This window comes from Mytilus edulis, chromosome 13 (genome assembly GCF_963676685.1).
Source record: "Mytilus edulis chromosome 13, xbMytEdul2.2, whole genome shotgun sequence".
Classification (NCBI taxonomy): domain Eukaryota; kingdom Metazoa; phylum Mollusca; class Bivalvia; order Mytilida; family Mytilidae; genus Mytilus; species Mytilus edulis.
Window position 1 is genome coordinate 8,462,951 of NC_092356.1, and position 22,915 is coordinate 8,485,865.

The following is a 22,915-nucleotide window of genomic DNA, read 5'->3' on the forward strand; positions in this document are numbered from 1 at the left end:
GTTCAAACTTACAGCCTCAGTGTTGACTGGCTAGTGATTACAGTAGTAACTACTTAGACCACTCAGTCGCCAAGGCCCCCTCATCAATAATATTTCTGTGCTGTTATTTTGAAGTTTTACTGAGCTTTAACATTTCATTCAGAATCTGATTATCTCCCTTCGTGTATCTTCAGAAATCTGATCATCTCCCTTTGTGTACAATTACCTGACTGAATGCACTAACACCTTTATCTGTTCGTCCACATCTGTGGTAATTGGATATTTCCCTGAAAATATAAGAAACAAATTCAATTTCATTTTCAAAATGGAGGACATAAAACATTAACGTAGGATAAAAAACTTAATTCAAATAGTTTTGGTCGGGAGTGGGGGGTAAAATTGCTGCAAGTTTTGTTTATCAAACATCGATTTTACATACATCTATATTTTTCAATTAATTTTTCCAAAATTAAGCTTAGAGGATTTGTAGGGGTCAGTGAAAAACTATAAGAATTAAGTTTTTTTTTATCCTACATTGAACTTTTGATGTCGTCCCTAAGATACAGATTTTATAAGATTTTACCTTTAAGGATGTAAATTTACTAAGCAAACGTGCAAATCTTATATGAAGTAAATATACATAATTTCTTAATTTTTTCTCGCTTTGTAACATTTACTTGAATATGTTTTAAATACATGCACTAAATGCAACAATTCTTCATCTTCAATCTGACATATAAAGCAAAAACTATTTATCTGAAGGAGCATTCAAAAGTGCTATTTAACTTTATGGAAATTTCAGAAGTATTACATACTCCGATTATAGTCCAGTTAATCTGGCCAAAATTTGACCCTAACCTTGATGTAACTGCAACAGAAGATTTTAAAGTTTTAATCTTTAGCATTGTACCCAAAAAGTATACATGATTTTTTTCGGTTTTCCTCAAGTAAGATTTTATGGGACTTGTGTCTGTGATGATTGGGACTTAATGCTTTAGATTAGAACTAAAATGTTTTCTGTTGCAATTAGTTTGACTTGACTATGAGCTCAAATTCATGCTTTTAATTGATGATTCTTTTTTTCTCAGTGTTAACAAAATAGGTACTTTTCTACCCAATCAGTGCTTTATTGAATACCTTGATTCTATTAGTTTTGTTTTGATGAGGGCATCAAACAAAGCTAATTCTATGGTCTTATCTGTGTCTTCTTGTACAGCAAAGCCATGATAGTCCCAACCTAGATAGGAAATCTTCAGGGCAACATGTCTCGTGTTGAACCTGCAATAAACATTTAATTTACAATACTGTAAACTCAGAAATTATTGGGACGTTTTTATTATTGCGAAAAACGTGACAGGGTTATAATCGCGATATTAAAAACTCGCATTTTCAAATATTTTGTTAAATTAAACAGGATTATTCTCAATATCGCAAAAACTAAAATCGCATTTTAGTCAATATGACAAAATAAGGATAATAAATGCTCGCAATAATTTCTGAATTTACAGCATCAACAAATATAGAGTAATATATCTGGTATGTATATACATAAAAACAAAATGTACGAACTCCAGTACATCAATATTAATATTCACAATCAAATTTTTAGAGTATCATGTTTGAAGTCTATCATTATAAAACTTGTCCGAGATAATGCTGATATAAAGCATGACAAAAAGTGTTGAAAACTGATATCTTATTGATTACATAAACCTGCACAAAATGATCAGTCTGTATCAAAATTGGAACTTGATCTGTAACTTGTCATGATAAAAGAATTCACCAAATAACAAATTTTAATATCTTCAAGAATGAAGAAAAAGTGTGGAAAACTTATTTACTAGACTGATGGACATACAGAAAGACAGACAAAACAGATAAACAGACAGACAGACAGATTGGAAACAAAAAGTCCACTTCAACTTTGTCAGTAGGCGACTAAAAATTTGTAAGGGTTCCATGGAACCCAGTGTCTCGCCTACTTTTGCTGTTAATCGTCGCAGACTCAACAAAAATGAGGAAAAACATCAATAAAAATTTCCCTCTCGATACTGTCTTTTGATTGAAAGAAGCTTCCAAGTTTGGTAAAAAATCCAGGATAGTTTATGAATCTAATAAATGTTTTATAAACTTTAACTGCAGACTGTATGTAATGTTAACTGGAAGAAAACTAAGTCCATTTATAAGTAAAATATGGAAAAGTGGAAATTTATTTTTACAAAATTTTCTTCTTGATACTATCTTATGATCATAAACAAGCTTCTGTCCAGGTTTGGTACAAATCAAGGATAGTTTATGAAAGTTATTAAAATTTGAAAAACTTTAACCACAGAGTGAATGTAATGTTTCCTCGCAGAAAAACTAAGTCCATTTATAAGTAAAATACGGAAAAAATGGAATTTTATTTTTACAAAATTTACTTCTGGATACTTTCTTATGATTGATCATAAACAAGCTTCTGTCCAAGTTTGGTAGAAATTCAGTATAGTTTAAGAAAGTTATTAAAATTTCAAAAACTTTAACCACAGAGTGAATATTTGTGGACGCCGCCAATGACGACGGAATGTAGGATCGCTTAGTCTCGCTTTTTCAACTAAAGTTGAAGGCTCGACAAAAATGAGTGCATGTTAGCTCGAAATCTGACAAGTAGCTTTAAGAGTTTAAAATGATAATTATTATCAAATACTCATACTTTTTAAAATCAAATTCTTTTTGTTTCTGTTTTCGACTATGTTTGCTGTCACCTTGATTCTTCAACACGACATTCCTCAGCTGTTTGACATGAGATTCTAACTGCTGGACTCTTGATATCAGGTCCTGAAAATATAACAAACAATACTTTAATCAAAGACTAAATCAGCACAAAAAAAGGGGGGATGATAATTATGAAAATACAGGTGAGGGTAACAATTAAAGTTGGACTTACCACATATATATGCACCAACAAAATAGTGAAAATGTTTAGCATAAAGACATCTAGTCTGAACCCTCTGGCCTTTGTTAGTCTTGTATGTTTTTTTAATATTAGTTCATTTATGTGTTTTAGAGTTGTGTGGCATCCATTTCCATGCACTGAACACAATTTTATTTAGGGGCCAGCTGAGGACCACCTCAGGGTGGCAGATTTTCTCCCTGTGTTGGGGACCCATTGGTGGCCTGTGCGTTGTCTACTATTTGGTCGGGTTGTTGTCTGTTTGAAATATTGCCCATTTCCATTCTCAATTTCATTAATCATCAATCGGTTACATGTTAAAGAACTCAAGTAATTTTAACTTTTCTGAAAAGGGTCTAAGCTTACATGTTGTTGGTCAATTATCCTATCTCATGCGATATTGTTTTTTCACTTTTCAAAGAATGCAAATATTTCAGACTCTACAAACCTATATACAGTATAAAAATATTCTCATTCAATATATATATAATGCTTCTAATATTTTCCACTGGATGGAAAGTCAAGCTACCTACATCAATTTAATCAACAACACCCAAATTCAAGAGAATGCCCGAGTGTATTGACATTTAATATAGCAGGGAATTATCACACTATATTTTTCTGATGATATAAAATGAATCTAGCCTAATTTATAGACGAGCAGTTTGACAGCTTCAAGTGGATGGCAAAAATCAATAGTAATTTCTATCAATACCCGCACTGAGGAATTCTTCCTTTCGGGTAAACATTTTAACGTAATTATAGACAATTTCACCAAAGTGGTTGATCAATGAGGTTGCTTCGCTATAACAATTTCCAATAACAAATCACTCGGTGCTTGTCAGAAATTTATAGCAGAAAGGATTTTCTACTGAAACACTTTTTTTAATTTAAGAGCAATCCCCACTTTTCTTAATCAATATTTTTTTCTTTTGGTAAATGGGTTTAAAAAGAACAAAAATTCTTGTAAAATCCAATCATTGATAAAATGATCTGATGGCCTAAAACTAAGTTTATTTTAGATTCTTATAATTATGACACGTCATAGATAGTTGTATTTATAATAAAACATATTTAAAACAGGATCTTTTTCAAACCACTTTAGAATAAATATACATTTAGATATAGAAATGTCTTTACAGATTCTGTCACAATAATATGTACAGTAAATTAATTGCTTACACCATTTTAAGTGAACTTTGTTGGACAGTCATTGGCAACCACACCACAAAAAAAGTATATATTCCCATTTTACATTTCTATTTATTTAAATCATACACAATCATTTCCATTTATACAAGGGCATAGCTCTAGAACAGTTAAAGTGACGCCACCAAAATTCAACCTAGATCTGTGTTTTAAGGTAACAAGGATTGTGTATAAGAATCACAAAATTTGGTTGAGGCAAACTAAAGTTAGAGAATGGAAACCAATTTCAGGACATACAGACATACCGACAGACTTATGGACATATCAACATATAGACAGACAAGGGTAAAACTTAATGCCCCTCTGATGTGGTTGGGGCATAAAAATGATATCAGATTTGTTTATATTTTGAAATACGGTTTGCTTTGAAAATAATGAAGAGAAGTTTTAAAATTTTCATTATGCCAAATATCTGATGAATTTTGTTGACATATAAATTCAACCAAGGTTCATACTTGAAATACAATGTTTAATTGCAGACTTAATTTTTTTCAAATGTTTTAAATGGCATTCTCTTCATTATTTTAGAAACAAATAAGTCGAACAAGTCCACAGACATTATGACATTATTTTTTATTTTATTTTCCTAATCTCATGCAGATAGATCCCACTCTGTTAAGTCCTAGTGTCAAGTGTAATGATCCCAGTCCCATTGTCAAGTGTATTGATTCCAGCCTTATGAATCAGTGCCCTATTAGTGATGTCCAGATCCTTCCCTTACAAGAGCCAAAGTAAATACAAGATCAACTTTACAAAGTCTACTCCATCAGGTTATGTTTATACAAGATTGGAAAAAGAATGATTAACTTTGAGAAAATGTACAACTGAGATAGAAAGAATTCATAGGGGCTAAAAAATCATAATAAATTTTAAGCTGTAAGGCTTTTGAAAGACGTAGCATAAAAATTTAAATGAAAACAACTTAACCAGAAAATAATGTGTTTGATTGCGTGATATCCAATAAAACAGATGTGAGACGATAGAAAGTTGTGTACCACCTACCCCGAGGATCACATACTTGCTACGCCAGATACCTACCCGTAACCAACCACAACAAATCAACAATGACTCCAGGTCATCAGTGCACGGTACATCGTTATTGTACAAGAAATAAACCGAAATTATAATATCATTAAATATGCATACCCCGGAGAAGTGAATTTTCTCCTATGCGACCTACCCAGTAACAATTTATCGTAACTAATATTTATAAGTTTATGGATCAGATGAAAGCTATAAACGGATTTTGATAAAAGGCAGTTTTTAAGATGTTGGTGATTAGAACATAATTTATGCATACCCTATTAGCTATCTGACAAAACCGTGGATACCCAAGATATAAAATGTTTGACAAGGTGAGAGACAGAGTCAAAGGGTGCGAGTAATTGATAACTAATAGCTTACACATATATTAATACCCAGTTATAAATGAATCATTGGCTGAAAGGAAAATTCTTTTGACATGATGAAAGTACTGTTACATTAGGGGTAAGACAAGTGTCATATTGCCCTCACTGTAAGATTGACAGGACAAATACACCCTGTTACTGTAATTCACAAATATATTGCTGAGGTTTTTATTATTGCCAAAAATGAGACTGAATTGTAAACGCAATAATTTAAACTGGCATTATGAAATATTTTATATAAATTAAACAGGATTTTTCTTAAAATCATAAAAATTAAAATCGCATTTAAGTCTAAAATGACAAAATCGCAATAATAAATGCATGCAATAATTTCTGAATTTACAGTATCATCCTTTTGTTAGAAGCAAATATCTATTATATATTTTTCAGTAGCAATAGGTTTGTGAAGGCAGATAAAGTTCTTACAGAATACTGTACAGTTCAGGGGTCTCAATTCCAGACATACTTATGTAAATCCTTAGAGCTAAAGAGCTAACTGTACAAAGTTTGTTGGACTCAAAAAGTATGTTACAGAGGAGGAAGAACAGATCCACCCCACACCCCACTTATAGTGTGATTATTTCATCATGGTATATATTTTTACATATAAATTAACCATTCATATAATGAAATATTTTCAATATCAATGTAAAAAAAGCCTCAAAATAATTACAAAGTACAAATACATGCACCATATATATGTCGTGTACAAGTTGCGATTTTGTACAGGTTATAACATGTACAAAAATATTGTACATGTTATAACTTGTATAATGCAAAAATACAAGTTATAACATGTACAAAAATACCTCGTACATGTTATAACCTGTACAAAATATTGCTTAAAAACGGTTTTAACTTGTACAAATTTGAAAACTAAAAATATGGTTCTATTATTGCAACAGATGTTATTAACCTCAATATGTGCAAATATTTGTATCCGTTCTAAGTCAGGAATCTGATGTTGTACAGTAATTGTCGTTTGTTTATGTAATTTATACGTGTTTCTCGTTTCTCGTTTTTTTATCGGTGTGAGCCAAGGCTCCGTGTTGAAGGCCGTACATTGACCTATAATGGTTGACTTTTTTTAAATTGTTGTTTGGATGGAGAGTTGTCTCATTGGCACTCACACAACATCTTCCTATATCTATTAAAGGTGTCACTGTATCGGTTATGATAAAATTCAAGGATGAAATGGTGCACCATTGCTTAAAATCAATACATTGAAGGGTTATTCTTGACAATTCATAATAATCCGGCAACCTACAAAGATTTAGCAGGAAAATGAAAGTTGATAAGATAATAAATGTGAATAAATTTTTGACTATCCTAAGACCTTCATTAGACACCTCTCCTTTATACCTTACTATGTGACCATTTTTGGGACGTCGGGATCAGGTATTTTTAAGCTGATAGCCAGGATAGATTTCTCTACAAATAAAATTGAGAATGGAAATAGGTAATATGTGAAAGAGACAACAACCCTACCATAGAGCTGACAACAGCTGAGGGCCACCAATTATACCTGCTTTCAAAGCAGAGGAAATATATATATAAAACATCAGAAGGACATTCGCCTCATGCAATGAATGATAGATTACAATTTATCTAAAAAATAATAATTTGAGGTATAAATTTACACAAGTCATACTGAAGGTAAAAAATGTTGAAAAGTAGATTCAAAGATATTTATAATGAAGCGTGGTCCAATGAAAACAATTTCAGCTCTCTCTTGCTTTAACAGATTAATTATATGAGACATTACATTAGTTTTTGCATGCTATAATACGCAAAATGTTAAGGAATTGTTCTTAAAAAATTCAGATGAATTAAGTTACTAGTATCTAGTGTAAATTCATCTAGGAATTTCAAAGATAATGTATGCTTAAAGTAAATAAAAGAGAAAAAAAATGTATGCTTTAAGTGTCGCACTGATGTAAGCCATGACGGACTGCATAAAACATACAATTACATGAAAACACATTATGCCAACATGCATAAGTCATGAAGAATATATATCTGAAACTTTGTGATCATTTTCCTGTAAAGAAAAAACACGTTCTGGCCTATTGATTGTTGTTCTTTATTCGTTAATAAATTTTAATGTCTATTTTACTTCTTTTATATTTATTTTAATTTTTGTACAAGTTAACACCATTTTTAAGCAATATTTTGTACATGTTATAACATGTATGGGGTACTTTTGTACATGTTATAACTTGTATTTTTGCATTATACAAGTTATAACATGTACAATATTTTTGTACATGTTATAACCTGTACAAAATCGCAACATGTACACGACATATATATATATGCATTGGAAATTGCCTGATAATTAAATAGTTAAAGTCAAAATTGTAATATAAGCAAACAAATATATACAAATATAAATATTATTGATTAAATACATACATGTGTATATGTAAAATCAAACATATATGTTTAAATCGGGTAATAAAATAAGGAAAGGGTGTAATGTTTTAGATAAACTTGATGCACTAAATGTATTTACTTTTTGATATATATATATATATAAAATTGAGAATGGAAATGGGGAATGTGTCAAAGAGATTTGTATTTTTTAGTATTACAGAAAGACGTTAATATGAGGCCAAAATTAAAAATATGTTTGTTTCCCCTCCCCCACCCGGGTCAAAAATAAGCCCCCTGGTCAAAAAATTATTTTCCACAAAAAAATCAAAATTATTTTTTTCCTGAAAATAATTTGTTTCCATTTTTGGAAAGTGCTTGAAAGCAGAAGGATTGATAATCTAAATAAATACACTCAAATTGAGCACAAACAACTGATAAGTGGCCTGGACTGGACAAGTCAAACCATTCATGTGACCATGCTATGACAATCACATCCAGTTAAAAAAAAAAAAAAAAAAAGAACCTGCCTTCCTGGTCTGTTTACAAAGGGTAGACCCGGGGGAGGGGAAACATACATTCTTTTAAATGTGGCCTGAATTACCAATACAGGGAGAACTCAATATAAACCCACAATTCCAACAGCAATTCTATTAAGCTGTTAATTACTGTAAAAGCAGAAATTTTTCGTAGAGGATTTAATTTCATTTATTTCTTGGAGAGTATATATCAACAAAATTAAATTTAATCTACATATGATATCACTACCATGTACTGGAAACTACAAAATTAATCCCCATGAAATCTTGTATAGACACAAAACCCAAGAAATTTTAACCCCACGAAAATTAATGTTTCTACAGTAAAAGTAAATCATTTACACATAGAGTGATTTTATATTAACAGTTGTTTGGGACGAGAATGACCATAAATCTTATAAGTTCTACCAAAATTTAAGATGACCACGGCTTTACACATCTTTAATTCCTTCATAAATAGAGTAACTTAAACTGACCTTTGAACTAGACATGCTTGAGAGGAATTTGTTTTAAAGGAAATTTTGATTGTTTTAATCTTGCATACTTATCACTATGATCAGCCATCTTTAATTCTACCTTTAATAGATATAGGAAGATGTGGTATGAGTGCTAATGAGACAACTCTCCATCCAAGTCACAATTTATCAAAGTAAACCATTATAGGTCAAGGTACAGCCTTCAACATGGAGCCTTGGCTCACACCAAACAGCAAGCTATAAATGGTCCCAAAAATAACTGGTGTAAAACCATTCAAACAGGAAAACCAACGGTCTAATCTATATAAAAAGTTTATTTTTGTTGAACAAATATAATTCCCTTCCATGTACCCCTTTCATCTTTAACACCCTTTCACCCCAATATAGAATACTAAAATGATGTATTGTTCTGACAATATTAGACAAGTTTATGACTTAATGACAAAAATAATCCAAGGAATTTGTGTTCCGAAGAGCGATAACAAACGACATTCACTTTATGTCCCTCGGCAAAAATTCGTTACAGGTAGAACAATTAAAATCTAATTGTAATTTCATTTCCTTGTAAATGACAGAAACTTGTCATTAAAATAGGAAAATATCAGTGGAAACATATACAGAAATTTTACTTGTTTTAATGTCAGGTGGGGACTATAATTATTCAATAAAATAAGACATATTATTCTATTTTATAAATTAAATACAAACATATCCGTAACGCCATACTTAATACATTTTGTAAGTGACAATCAGTGGCGGATCCAGAACTTTTCCTAAGGGGGGCCCGCTCCAGTCATGCTTCAGTGATTTCCTATATAATCAACCAAATTTTTCCCACTAAAGAGGGGGCCCGGCCCCCGGAACCCCCCCCCCCCCCCCCCCCTGATCCGCCTTTGACAATGTCTACCAGTGCTAATACTAAAAAGTCTACTGAACACCTGAATGCTTGAAGGTATAACCCAAATATAAATGTTGGAATCCCTCTTATTACATGTATTAACAATTAACAAAATGTAGTAAATCTTTATCCAGTCCATTTCAAAACTTTGAGCAAGGGTTGTACCCTTTGACCCAATAATACTGCTGAAAATGTATAAATGAATAGCCCAAAATGATACCAATTCAAACTTTTTTCCAATATAGATTTTTACTTGATTTCAAGAAAACTCTCAAAATATTTATAAATAATTCCTTATAAACCCAAACTTTTAAATTTCGTGTTTTTTTGTCTATACATACGAAGCAATGCAATATCAACTATAGATGTTTGATAACCATGATAACATACTATGGATTTTACAAGGGACAAGCAAGAACATCTTTTCTCTATAACCATGTTAATGACCTGTATAATTTGAAATAATTTTCAATTCCAAAAGCCATAATGATTTGTCTATTTTTCAACACTTCTCAATGTTTCTGCATCAAAATCCCATATTGCAAAGGATATGTACCATAAACCGATACCATGTTACTAACACATTAACCAAGCTTTCATTCCAGAATTAAATGAATATTAGCACACAGTAGAGATATTGATTAAAATTAACGTCCACCCTCAAACAACACCAAGATTTTGTTCATTTATATGCTAATAGCTTAATTTCCCTCTCTGTCACCCAAAACTAGGTCTTTATTTTCCTCTCTACAATTTTACCAATAAATGTTGTTGCCATGGCAATTAGTATGATCGATGAAAAACTTTAGATTTTAACTGGGTAGCTAAAATTTTAGGAAAATGATTCACAATCTTTTAGCATGAAATTGAATAGCACCCATACAAAAAAGATAAGAAACCTAAAAGCTCCATGCCATTGATTATCTCAAAACAAACATCAAACAAAACAAATATCTATATTGTCAATTTCAAAAAAATATTTGATCAAGACTTTTTAGCTTAAAAAAAATAAATTAATTTGAAGAAAATCTTTTTAAAAAGATTTCCTGGGACAATTTATCAAAAGCTCTGACAAATTATTTTCAAAAAAATTAATGTGAAGTACTTCACAAATTTTTTAGGACATTGTTCTCCAATCAAGATTCTAGTATCATACTTTGGTCACTTATTAATTATATAAGAACACGATGACCACTGAAAGTAAAGATACTAACTATTACACTGAAAGCTCTAAAAAGCATGTGTCGGTTATCTGTACCTTCAGCAATGGCCACTTTATTAACTGAGAATAACTCTATAAATTTCAGTCATGATGAGGTATTTGTAGATCTTATCCTGCTGATAACTTTTCCTTTTTAAAGTTTGTATCTATCTTGTACAAATGTATTTAGATTTCCAGGTAATTGGCAAATCATTCCCCAAAAAAGGTAAAAAATTTCGTTAGAGGGCAATAACTCAAATGACAGTTGACCAAACATTTTAAGCCTTTCTGGTTTATTTGTACCTCTTGCCTTGCTGATCATTTTTGCTTTCAAAGTTTCTCTCTATCTTTTATAAAAATTGATGGAAAACTCGATCAAGGTGTCTGACAAATCTTAATAAACTGCTGCACGATGACTGCATGATACACCCTTCGCATTTCAAAAACAAATGTTCAATAACTTCTCAATTTCATATCAGAAATATATAAAAAACAAGAATGTGTCCACAGTACACGGATGCCCCACTCGCACTATCATTTTCTATGTTTAGTGGACCGTGAAATCGGAATAAATTCTCTAATTTGGCATTAAAATTAGAATGATCTTATCAAAGGGAACATGTATACTAAGTTTCAAGTTGATTGGACTTCTACTTTATCAAAAACTACCTTGACCAAAAACTTTAACCTGAAATTTGCACTATCATTTTCTATGTTCAGTGAACTGTAAAATTGGGGTCAAAACTCTAATTTGGCATTTAAATTAGAAAGATCATATCATAGGGCACATGTATACTAAGTTTCAAGTTGATTGGACTTCAACTTCATCAAAAACTACCTTGACCAAAAACTTTAACCTGAAGCGGGACAGACGGACGAACGAACGGACGAACAGACGGACGCACGGACGGACGCACAGACGGACGGACGCACAGACCAGAAAACATAATGCCCCTCTACTATCGTAGGTGGGGCATAAAAAAAAAGCATGGAGGTTATCTTAATAATAATAGTTATAAACTTGTCACCAAAGTTTAATGAAAACTGCTCAAAGCACTTTTAAGATATTGTCGGAAACAGAAAAATCACCCCTTTTTATGAATTAGATCCCATAACTTGGAAACACAAAATCTTAAATTCATAAAAATATGACTTGCATCAATAGATATATCAATAGATATAAACAATTCACCAAAATTTCATGAAAACTGCTGAAAACATATGGCCAAGTAAGTTTAATTTAATTCAACATTTTACCCTTAATAAATTAATTTTGCTTAATTTGCCTTTATTTAACAACAATCCTTTCCCTAATATATATATACCATAAAAAAAAATATACAATATATAAATTCCTAATATTATATTTTACAATATACAAGAGATGAGAAAATACCTTTGGTTTGCCTTCCCCATCATTAACCTCGGAAGATCGTGTATCTCCATCCCAAACATATGTGTATGCATCATCACAATTTTTATCACCATTTATACTATAATTAATAGGCGAATCGTTAGAAACAGAATCAGCAGTTGACCCCATTGCTCCACGCTCATGTTCACGTCGAGTTACTAATTCTCGTAATTCTTTTCTTACGTGTGAATCAAGGTCATGTCGAGTTCCATTCCTATCAGAATCTGTAGCTAAGCTGTTTATTGAAAACATTCTATTTTCTCTTTGGACTGGTGTAAATCTCTTTCGTGCTTTAGCTCTTTCCTGTGGTGGACTGGATATACCCATCCCGTTTCTATTTAAAGCTTCATTAATTTCCATGGCAACAGCTTTTTCAATTTCTGTTTCAATGGGTTCTTTTTTCACTTTGACTAGAGGTAATGGAACATCTTGTGGAGAATTATGGTCCGTGTTCTGAGTTATTGGAAAATACTGACTAGAAGCACCGGCAAACAGACTGGCCAAGTTGCCATGGTTACCCTGACTAGGAAATATGGCTGACTGCGAGGCAATTGGCAACACGTGTTGGAATCCTAATGGCAAACCCATCTGACTAGATAAAACTGAATTTGGCAAGTTATTTATGAGTGGGGCAAGAGAATTTGGCAAATTATGAGTTGGCAAGTTCATTGGCATTGTATTTATAGCACCGTTACTTAAAGCATCATTATTTGGCAAGTTCTTATTTGGTGATGAAGTCATTTTTGGTGAATGGCATGGTGATTCTGGCTTTCGTCCACTAGGTGGAGTTCTTTGGTTTGGCGAAGATGGACTATTGCTCTTTGATAAAGGAGAGTTCATGATACTTTGGCTTAGGTTGTAGTTAGAAGCAGCAAACTGGTCATGTGAACCAAGGACTTCTACGAACCAATGGTTGACGTAACCCAGTCGCATGGTTAGTTTGACTCTGTAGCTACACTTATGACCTCTCATTTTGGTCTTGTCACATCCTGAAAACAAAATTTAACAATTTCAAAATTTACATGTACAGACAGTACCAAGAAATAATTTCTCATCAACCTAAAAGAATGACAAGTATTTTTTTACAAAATGTCAATTTAATTCAACAAGATTAAATAATTTTTGTTGTTCAATATAATAATCTTGTTTTTTTACTATTTTTTCTTGTTGTTTTAAGGAAAAGATGGTTGAGAATATATCATTAAATATGTCTCAATTAATGTGACAGCGATCTAACAAAACGCTATGAAAGTTTTTATAGGTATTTTAATCCCTTTATAGTCCATGCAATCAATCAAAATATTTGCTTTTGCAAGCATTTTCATGTCATTTGGACTATCAAAATATATAAATAGTTACATATATACAATCAGTTATTTTAATGTCACACCCACTTTCAAGCAGCAATATACATGTTTATACTGCACATTTATGTTGTTCAATTATATAAATATTCAAAGCTTCAAATTTGTCATTAACTACCTGGCATACACTCTCCATAGTAACCACAGGCCCTTTTACAGGCTCCAGATCCACTACAATAGAGTGTCTCCCTAGCAACAACAATCTGTTTGGCATTTTTTGCACGTCCTGCTCTGATGGTGCCGTTCTGCAAGACCATTCTTCCAAATTCTGTCAACGTAAACTGATCATCTAAAAATGTCTTCCCTTTAATGACTTCTACATATATTTTGTGTACTTCCCTCCCTTTCCTTAACATATTTGTCCTCTCAAAAGTTGCAACTCCTGACAAATAAGTCCATAATTTAGCACACTCCACAAGAACCCCTTTCCAGGGTGGGCGTGTCTCTTCCGTTGGTGTTGATGCCTTTTTGGCATCATCTTTCCGTTGTTCCTCCGGAGTTCCCTCCCATGACTGCTCTCCTTCCTGTGGTGCCTTGCCCTAAAGTTAAGGAGTGTCTTGTCATTAAGATTTCACTGTTTTCGTCAATGATAAAAAAAAAAAAAAAAAAAAAAACAAGCTTCATTTCCTTTTATTAAATGTATATATGATCTAAAATTTCATATACCGGTATTTGAAAAAAGACACAAAAATAAGTGTAAACTACTGTGTGATTTTTGGAAATGAGAGAACAGTAAAATTGTGATATATTTTGAAAATAGTCAAGCGCGAAAAATACTTAAAGACCCGTACATGGTGTTAAATTTAACTGTCTGTAGAACATAAATCTGGTAATTAAAAGTTTGGCAATCATAAGCCAGTCAGCACTGAGGTTGTCAGTTGTAACCCTGGCCTGCTCCTTGTAAGTAAATTCTACTGTGATCTGACAGTTTTCCTGTCCAAGGCTGTTGTTTTTTTCCCCGACACCTCCACCTTTTAAACTGACCACCAAGATTAAGTCATTCGTGCTGAAAGTGATGTTAAACACCAGCAATCAATCAAATCAGATGAAAATTGGATCTGCAAAATTGTGCATAAATTTAGGTTTCCTTCTGTCTGCAGTATTAATGTGCATGCAATGACATGGGTAAATATTTGACAAAATGACTGTTTTTTTATACAAGAATTTTTGTGTTTTCTCAATTACAATAATCACACGGCAGTCCTTTTTTTCTACATGACATTAATTTACAATATATGAATGTAATTTAATTCCAACTTAAAATCTCATTTTCATATACTTAATTGCTCAAACATGATTTTATAAACCCCCCTCCCTAAACATATCAACATATTCTTGAAACTGATGATACCATGTTGGAGGAAAACATTTCACACATTTTAATTAACTCTGGATTGAAATGGACTTTTAATTTTTTAAAAGCTACACTACTGACAGTTAAAACATGCTTAAATTTAGGGTTCTAAAAATTTCAAAATGGAAACTAAAGCAATCTATAGTAACAAAATATTATATTTACAATAATTACAATAAAGCACAGATATGCAAATCACAAACAATGTATACATTTTTTTTTCAATTATAAATTTATAAAATTTCCATCAACCAACCTTTGACCTTCACCTCATTCACCATGGCGATCTCCAAGGATAAAATATAGGTCACAAGCTATAGATGCAAAATGTATCATGCAAACCACATTCCATAAAATACATTCTTGAAATTCACCAGACTAAAACAAAAACATGCTTAAAAGTTCCAACAGTCTCATTCATGCACTGAAATAAATGTATACATATAAAATTGTTATCATTTTCAAAATCAAAATTAAATACACATTGGACATGTACACATGTTGTCAGTACTACAGGCCACATTGGGCCGGATTTCAAAATTTCAACTAAACTACATGTATCCCATGAAACAAGGATTGTGTCAGAGAAGGTACAGGTACATGCAAGATGTACATGTATACAGCAATGATTTGTTTTAATGAGAACATTTTCAAAGAAAAGTTACAAAAGAACAAAAAACTGGCGCAAAGTGATGGCAAAAGCTCTAAATGCTGGTAATAAAACAATTCACTGTTCAGTTTATTGAAACAATATCAATTCACAGCACACAATGAATTTCATATTCATGAACAATATGTCAAAGATGGTTTAGTTTATTTATGGGGATTTTATACAAATCTATAATAAACCCAGTCGACAGATTGAGGCAACTGAACCAGGGATAGCATTGATTTTTCACCAGTTTCAGGACGACAGCTTTTTGAGGGATTTAATGTTGTTGTTTTATAATGAGGGGGGATAGGAGGGGTCCTGATCCCGAAATCCCGGGCTTAAAAACACGAAATACTGAGGTCCCGAATTTAAATAACTTAAATCCCGATGTCCCGAAATTCGAAAAAAAGAATTCCCGGATCCCAAAAGGGTCAATCCCGAAATCCCAAGCTTAAAAACACCCAATCCCGGAGTCCCGATAAAGGTCCTATCCCCCCTCTATAATGCGAAAAATGAAAGATATGTACAAAATGAATAAAACTTAATACATTTATTGGTAAAAATGTGTTTAATCTAAATGTACATTTACTAACTAAACTGGAAATGGTACATGTACTTTGTGCCTTTATTTTAATCACAAAAGAACTAAATATTAAAACAAAGAATAGTTCAATTTTTGAACAAATCATTCAGGACGAGATAAAAATTTAGGACCATATATTTTACCTTATGTAACACAAAGCCCTGGTCCAACCTAGAGGATGGTATTCATGACAGCATCCAATCATATATGGGTTTTTATTGTGTACAAATTGTAATTTTGTACTTTAGTTACAATTTGTACAGGGTTTTTTTTGTACAAGTATATTGACCAGTGACGATCAATGCATTTGAATGGGACATATATGGTTGGAACCCTCCCCCTGCCTTTTCATCCTGGGTCAGGAACCTCCCCTATTGAAAATAACAGGATCAACCCCCGATTTTGACTCGCACAATCATTCTTCAGGTTTTTATTACATGTATCTGCAATAATTATCCATCTTGAATTGTTTTTTGCTCACACATAAAATACTTTAACTTTATATTAAGTAAAATGTCTTATTTGTAATAAAACCTAATGACAACCGATAGGTTGCGATGCTTTATTTTAAACTTATACCATATTCTTATTTGGATGTCCACTAAATATCTTTTTGAGGAAGTTTGCTTCAATTCCTTTTATAATCAATGATTTCTTATTATTGAAGTAAATAAATCATTTGCAAGTTTTAGTTTCTGCCCCTGGTTTTATTCAGTTTCTTTAATTTGTTATCTTTTAATCTACACGATAAATAGACACTTTTCACGATGCACTTATTAGATATTAAATTATGATAATTTGTTTAAATTTTCTTCATTATTTTAATAATTATTGGTACATTTTGTATAGATCTAACTAAAAACTTTCCTGTGTATGGCCTTATCATTGAGTGTTAAGTAGGGTAGATACACAGGTCGTCTTATCTACTTATACTGTATGATAATAAACATCTGTCCGTGTTCATTTTGACAAGACATAAATTTACCCCTGTCTGACAACTCTGCACCACCCCATTGTGCACCCCAGGTTCTGATCTGATTAATGTGTGGAGTAGTCAGACATTAAATAGTATTGTAACATTCTGCTAGGGATTATTTTCACATTTTTAGTTTTTCAGTTTTACATTATATTCAAAATATATTTGTAAACAACAGAAAATAATGCTTTTGTTATTTATTTGGAGGATTTATTTTTTCACAGCTTTTTTTTCAAATTATATAATATTGCAAATTAATGTTTATTTACTATGTTTTCTGGGGTTTGAATTAGAAGATGAAAATGAAAGGTCCAACCGTCTAAGACCATCTTAATTTCCCTGTGGAAGTCCCCTTAAACAAATAGGGTCCTGTAGAATTATTATCAATGAAAATGAAAGTTCCAAGACCATTTTAATTTCCATGTGAAGGTTCCCCCTCAACAAGGCAAAGGGTCCTGTAGAATTATTATCAATGAAAATGAAAGGTCCAAGACCATTTTAATTTCCATGTGAAAGTCCCCCCTCAACAAGGCAAAGGGTCCTGTAGAATTATCATCAATGTAGTAAAATGATGGGAGGTTTTGGACTTCTGAAATTCAAATGAAAAGTTCCTTCTTAGATTAGACCAAGTCCAAGACCTCTGAACGGCACTTATGAGAATCTGTGTTTTAAACTAATTTTAAAAATAAGTCATTAAAGTAAACACATCTTTAAAAATAAATTTAACAAAATTTATAGTAGTTAGTAATCTTTACATTCTTCTTAGTCTGTAGCTTTAGCTTCGTTTGTCGACTTTGTTGCATAATTTTTTTTTTCTTTAATTTGGCTTTCTCCTTTATTCATTATGCCAAAATACAAAGTACATTCCCTATATTAAAATTAATATTCCAACTGCATCATAGTTAATACATGTATGAACCACATTTCAGAGGTAAAATATTTGTAGTAAACACACATTTGCATGATGATTATGTGTCTGTTTTTACCTGTTTCCAAATTGTTCTTAATTACATATAATTAAAATGAAATATACTGTCTCTCTCAAACAGATTATTATTATTATTTTAATAATTATATACTATAATATTTTTTTTAACCATATCTGTATATAAACTATTAAAGTGCCCTCATCATGGCCCTCACACAATTCAATCAAATACTTTAGACATCATGAATATTATTCTATATAAACACCAAAAAAATACTTTTGTCTATGCAATAATATATATATATATATATAGATGTTTTGTGTATTTGAATATATACTAATTTTGCTCCGCCCACTTTCATCACGCTTGAGTAACATCAATGATGAAATGGCTGGCGAAGTCACGGGCTATCGAACTCAAAACACCCGAACGGTTACCACCGAAAGGGAATATTCAATGCGATTTTTCTGAAAATTAAATAATTATTAGTTGATGACAAGCCACTAAACAAGCAGTCTACATCATGCAAAGCTTCGACAATCCATACAAATCTACGTGTAAATTCCAGGGTAGTTTATAATGAAACACATGCACACGAGAACAGCTGTACCCCAATCTGATGTACTATCGCGTAATATTATCTAATTAGGACTTAACACTCACCAGGAAAGCTTTAAATAGGTTGGAAAATTATTATATTAAATGAAAATGTATTTGCTTACCTCTTTTGATAAATCTTCTAGTTTAGCGGGTGTTTTACTCGGTTCAATTTGTAATGAGACGTCTGTATCGGGTGCAGCCATGTTTAACACTGACGACAATGTAGTTGTTCCCGCGACCTCTGGCGGCGGGGTGAGAGGCCTAACCTGGGATACCCACTAGGGTAGCCCAGGAATGCAATAAATTAAATGCCCGTGTGTGGGTAAATAAAGTTTTAATATCTGATTTTATTCATATCCGTTTTAAGTCTTGTTATTTTTATAGTTGTTATGTACGTAAATGGTTTTAAATAGCAAACACGTGATTGCACTAAAAGGTTTATTTTTGTTTGCGGATATATGTCTACCCTCAAACGTTCCTTTGTAATTTAAACTGAAAGTGAAAGCAAAACATGCCGAAAATATCTTGGTTTCACAAACCACAAAAATAGAAACTTGAACATTTACTCCACGATATTTACAAAATTTATCCCCATACATAACAATCGTATACTGGATCAGATCTTTTTAATTCCAAGTCTTTACAACAAAAATGGATGAATTTTAACAGCTCTTTTCATCAGAAGTAGTTTTTACTGTTTTTGTCTTGTATTTTGTATGTATATATATATACACGGCTGTTTCAGGTTTAAAGGGGGGAGTTAGCTCCAAACCAAAAGACCTAGCACAAAACATATTTTATATTCCAATTCAAATCTAGCATGTGTCTGTGGTACCACGTCTACGATACTGATTGTTTTCGCTTTATACTGAATGTAACTACTAGCCGATTATCATCATCCCTTGGTCGTTACTGAAACTAAACTTAATTGTTTCATTGGCAATCATACATTTAGATAAACTTTTTTTTACATGCTTGACTAGCAGCATCTGAGAGCAGCATAGAGTGGACATTTTATATTAAGTGAAGGCGGATCCAGTAATAGTTTTAAACGGTGTTCAGTCCAAATACCAGCAAGTCATATAAAAGGGGGGTACAAACATATATTGTCAGGTTTAAAGGGGCAGTTACATGTAGCTCCAAACCAAAAGACCTAGCACAAAACATATTTTATATTCCAATTCAAATCTAGCATGTGCATGTGGTACCAAACCGAGAACAGATACACAGAGTATTAAATTAGATACTTATTTCAAACTTAAAACTCTTTTTTTTTTTGAAAGAAATGTATTTATCTGTACACAATTTTCAATTGAGAAGTGCCATATGTAAAATTAGAATCAGTGCACATAATCTCAAAATAGAAAGAGACAGGTATAAAACATTATATATAGAAAGAGACCAAAGGCTTTGTAAGAAATGTACTCTAAATCTGGTTGAAGATGAACAACATTTTATAACTAGTTGTCCAGCATACAAAAATGAATGGGAGATATTTTTCAAGGAGATAAACTGTATTTGTCCTAATTTTATACATCTTTCAAATGAGGCAAAATTTGTTTGGTTATTTACTAATGAAAATGTGTCTGTACTTTAATATTTAAGGAGCTTTATTATTACATGTCTAGATGTTAGACGAAATGTTAATTAATGTATGTAATAACAATGATAATTGTAATGATATTATTGTTCTGATCCTGTCTGGAATTAAATGTATATGAATTTTTTGCATGAAGATAATAACATCTGTCTGAACTTTTTTTTAATGTTTCATTTTAGTTTATAACAAGAATGTGTCCACAGTACACGGATGCCCCACTCACACTATCATTTTCTATGTTTAAAGGACTGTGAAATTGGAATAAATTCTCTAATTTGGCATTAAAGTTAGAATGATCTTATCAAAGGGAACATGTATACTAAGTTTCAAGTTGATTGGACTTCTACTTTATCAAAAACTACCTTGACCAAAAACTTTAACCTGAAATTTGCACTATCATTTTCTATGTTCAGTGAACCGTAAAATTGGGGTCAAAACTCTAATTTGGCATTTAAATTAGAAAGATCATATCATAGGGCACATGTATACTAAGTTTCAAGTTGATTGGACTTCAACTTCATCAAAAACTACCTTGACCAAAAACTTTAACCTGAAATTTGCACTATCATTTTCTATGTTCAGTGAACCGTAAAATTGGGGTCAAAACTCTAATTTGGCATTTAAATTAGAAAGATCATATCATAGGGCACATGTATACTAAGTTTCAAGTTGATTGGACTTCAACTTCATCAAAAACTACCTTGACCAAAAACTTTAACCTGAAGCCAAAAACTTTAACCTGAAATTTGCACTATCATTTTCTATGTTCAGTGAACCGTAAAATTGGGGTCAAAACTCTAATTTGGCATTTAAATTAGAAAGATCATATCATAGGGCACATGTATACTAAGTTTCAAGTTGATTGGACTTCAACTTCATCAAAAACTACCTTGACCAAAAACTTTAACCTGAAATTTGCACTATCATTTTCTATGTTCAGTGAACCGTAAAATTGGGGTCAAAACTCTAATTTGGCATTTAAATTAGAAAGATCATATCATAGGGCACATGTATACTAAGTTTCAAGTTGATTGGACTTCAACTTCATCAAAAACTACCTTGACCAAAAACTTTAACCTGAAGCCAAAAACTTTAACCTGAAATTTGCACTATCATTTTCTATGTTCAGTGAACCGTAAAATTGGGGTCAAAACTCTAATTTGGCATTTAAATTAGAAAGATCATATCATAGGGCACATGTATACTAAGTTTCAAGTTGATTGGACTTCAACTTCATCAAAAACTACCTTGACCAAAAACTTTAACCTGAAGCCAAAAACTTTAACCTGAAATTTGCACTATCATTTTCTATCAGTGAACCGTAAAATTGGGGTCAAAACTCTAATCTGGCATTTAAATTAGAAAGATCATATCATAAGGAACATGTGTACTAAGTTTCAAGTTGATTGGACTTCAACTTCATCAAAAACTACCTTGACCAAAAACTTTAACCTGAAGCGGGACAGACGGACGAACGAACAGACGAACGAACGAACGAACGAACAGACTGACGAACGGACGCACAGACCAGAAAACATAATGCCCCTCTACTATCGTAGGTGGGGCATAAAAATGTTTTTATGTTACAAATCATGATGTATTGTTTTATGTGTACATGTTATGCTGCCCATCAAGGGCCCTTGGTTGGAATAATAAATATTCTTATTCTTATGTGAGTCATACACAAAAGAGGTGCCTGGTTTCCATCCATATTTCCGGAGTTATGTCCCCATACAAATGCATGTTGTCAAATAAAGGGGGGGGGGTCCCAACCCCGGACCCCACCGCTACAGAGGCAGATATCTAGACATTTTAAAAAAGGGTTCCCAACTCAGAAGAAAAGGGGGGTTCCAATCATATGTCCCCATTCTAATGATTGATCGCTAAAAAAGGGGGTACGTGTTACCCCCCCCCCCCCTTTTGGATCCGCCACTGCGTTACTGATGTGTCACATTATTCCACTACACGATGTCACAGTCTTCTTTAAATTGTAGTAAAATAAATCGTTAGATGTTTGGAAAAGATAATCATTTAAGTATTTGTTTTATCACTTACAACAAAATGCGACCGGGATGTTCTTTCCCGATATATATTTATACATCTTAATTTCAATTAACGATGCTGGTTTTAAAGCATGCTTTGCTGATGATTCTTCTTTTAAATTTGGTTATAAAAGCAATCATCAAGTTTGTGTTGGAAGATCTTCATTGTGTGTGAAGTGTAACTGAGTATAAGTGAAGAATGAACTACGCTTGGCCTTATCAGTGAATCAGACACCCAGCCGCTGTATCCGAGTTACTTCCTCGTTATGTGTAGAGGAATTTGATTATATGTGGGTAGTATTACCAGCATCTTAAATGGGGTGAACTTGGGGAATCGTCGAATATAATTGGGTTTTATATAACATTTCCTCTTCCTGGTGGTTAA

The 22,915-nt window shown here is 32.3% G+C and overlaps 1 protein-coding gene across 1 annotated transcript in view; it reads right to left on the bottom strand.

Moving 5' to 3' along the window:
• The window catches only part of LOC139501888 (uncharacterized), a 40,099-nt gene extending 20,852 nt beyond the window's left edge, over positions 1-19,247 (bottom strand). Inside the window, exons 1-6 of the mRNA XM_071291126.1 lie at positions 19,011-19,247; positions 13,913-14,333; positions 12,413-13,419; positions 2,672-2,796; positions 1,117-1,257; positions 206-266 (exon numbers count right to left, since the gene is read on the bottom strand). Of these exons, the coding sequence (XP_071147227.1) occupies positions 206-266; positions 1,117-1,257; positions 2,672-2,796; positions 12,413-13,419; positions 13,913-14,333; positions 19,011-19,091 (1,836 nt within the window). The 5' untranslated portion in view covers positions 19,092-19,247. The remainder of the gene's footprint in view (positions 1-205; positions 267-1,116; positions 1,258-2,671; positions 2,797-12,412; positions 13,420-13,912; positions 14,334-19,010) is intronic.
• Positions 19,248-22,915: the final 3,668 nt, after the last annotated feature.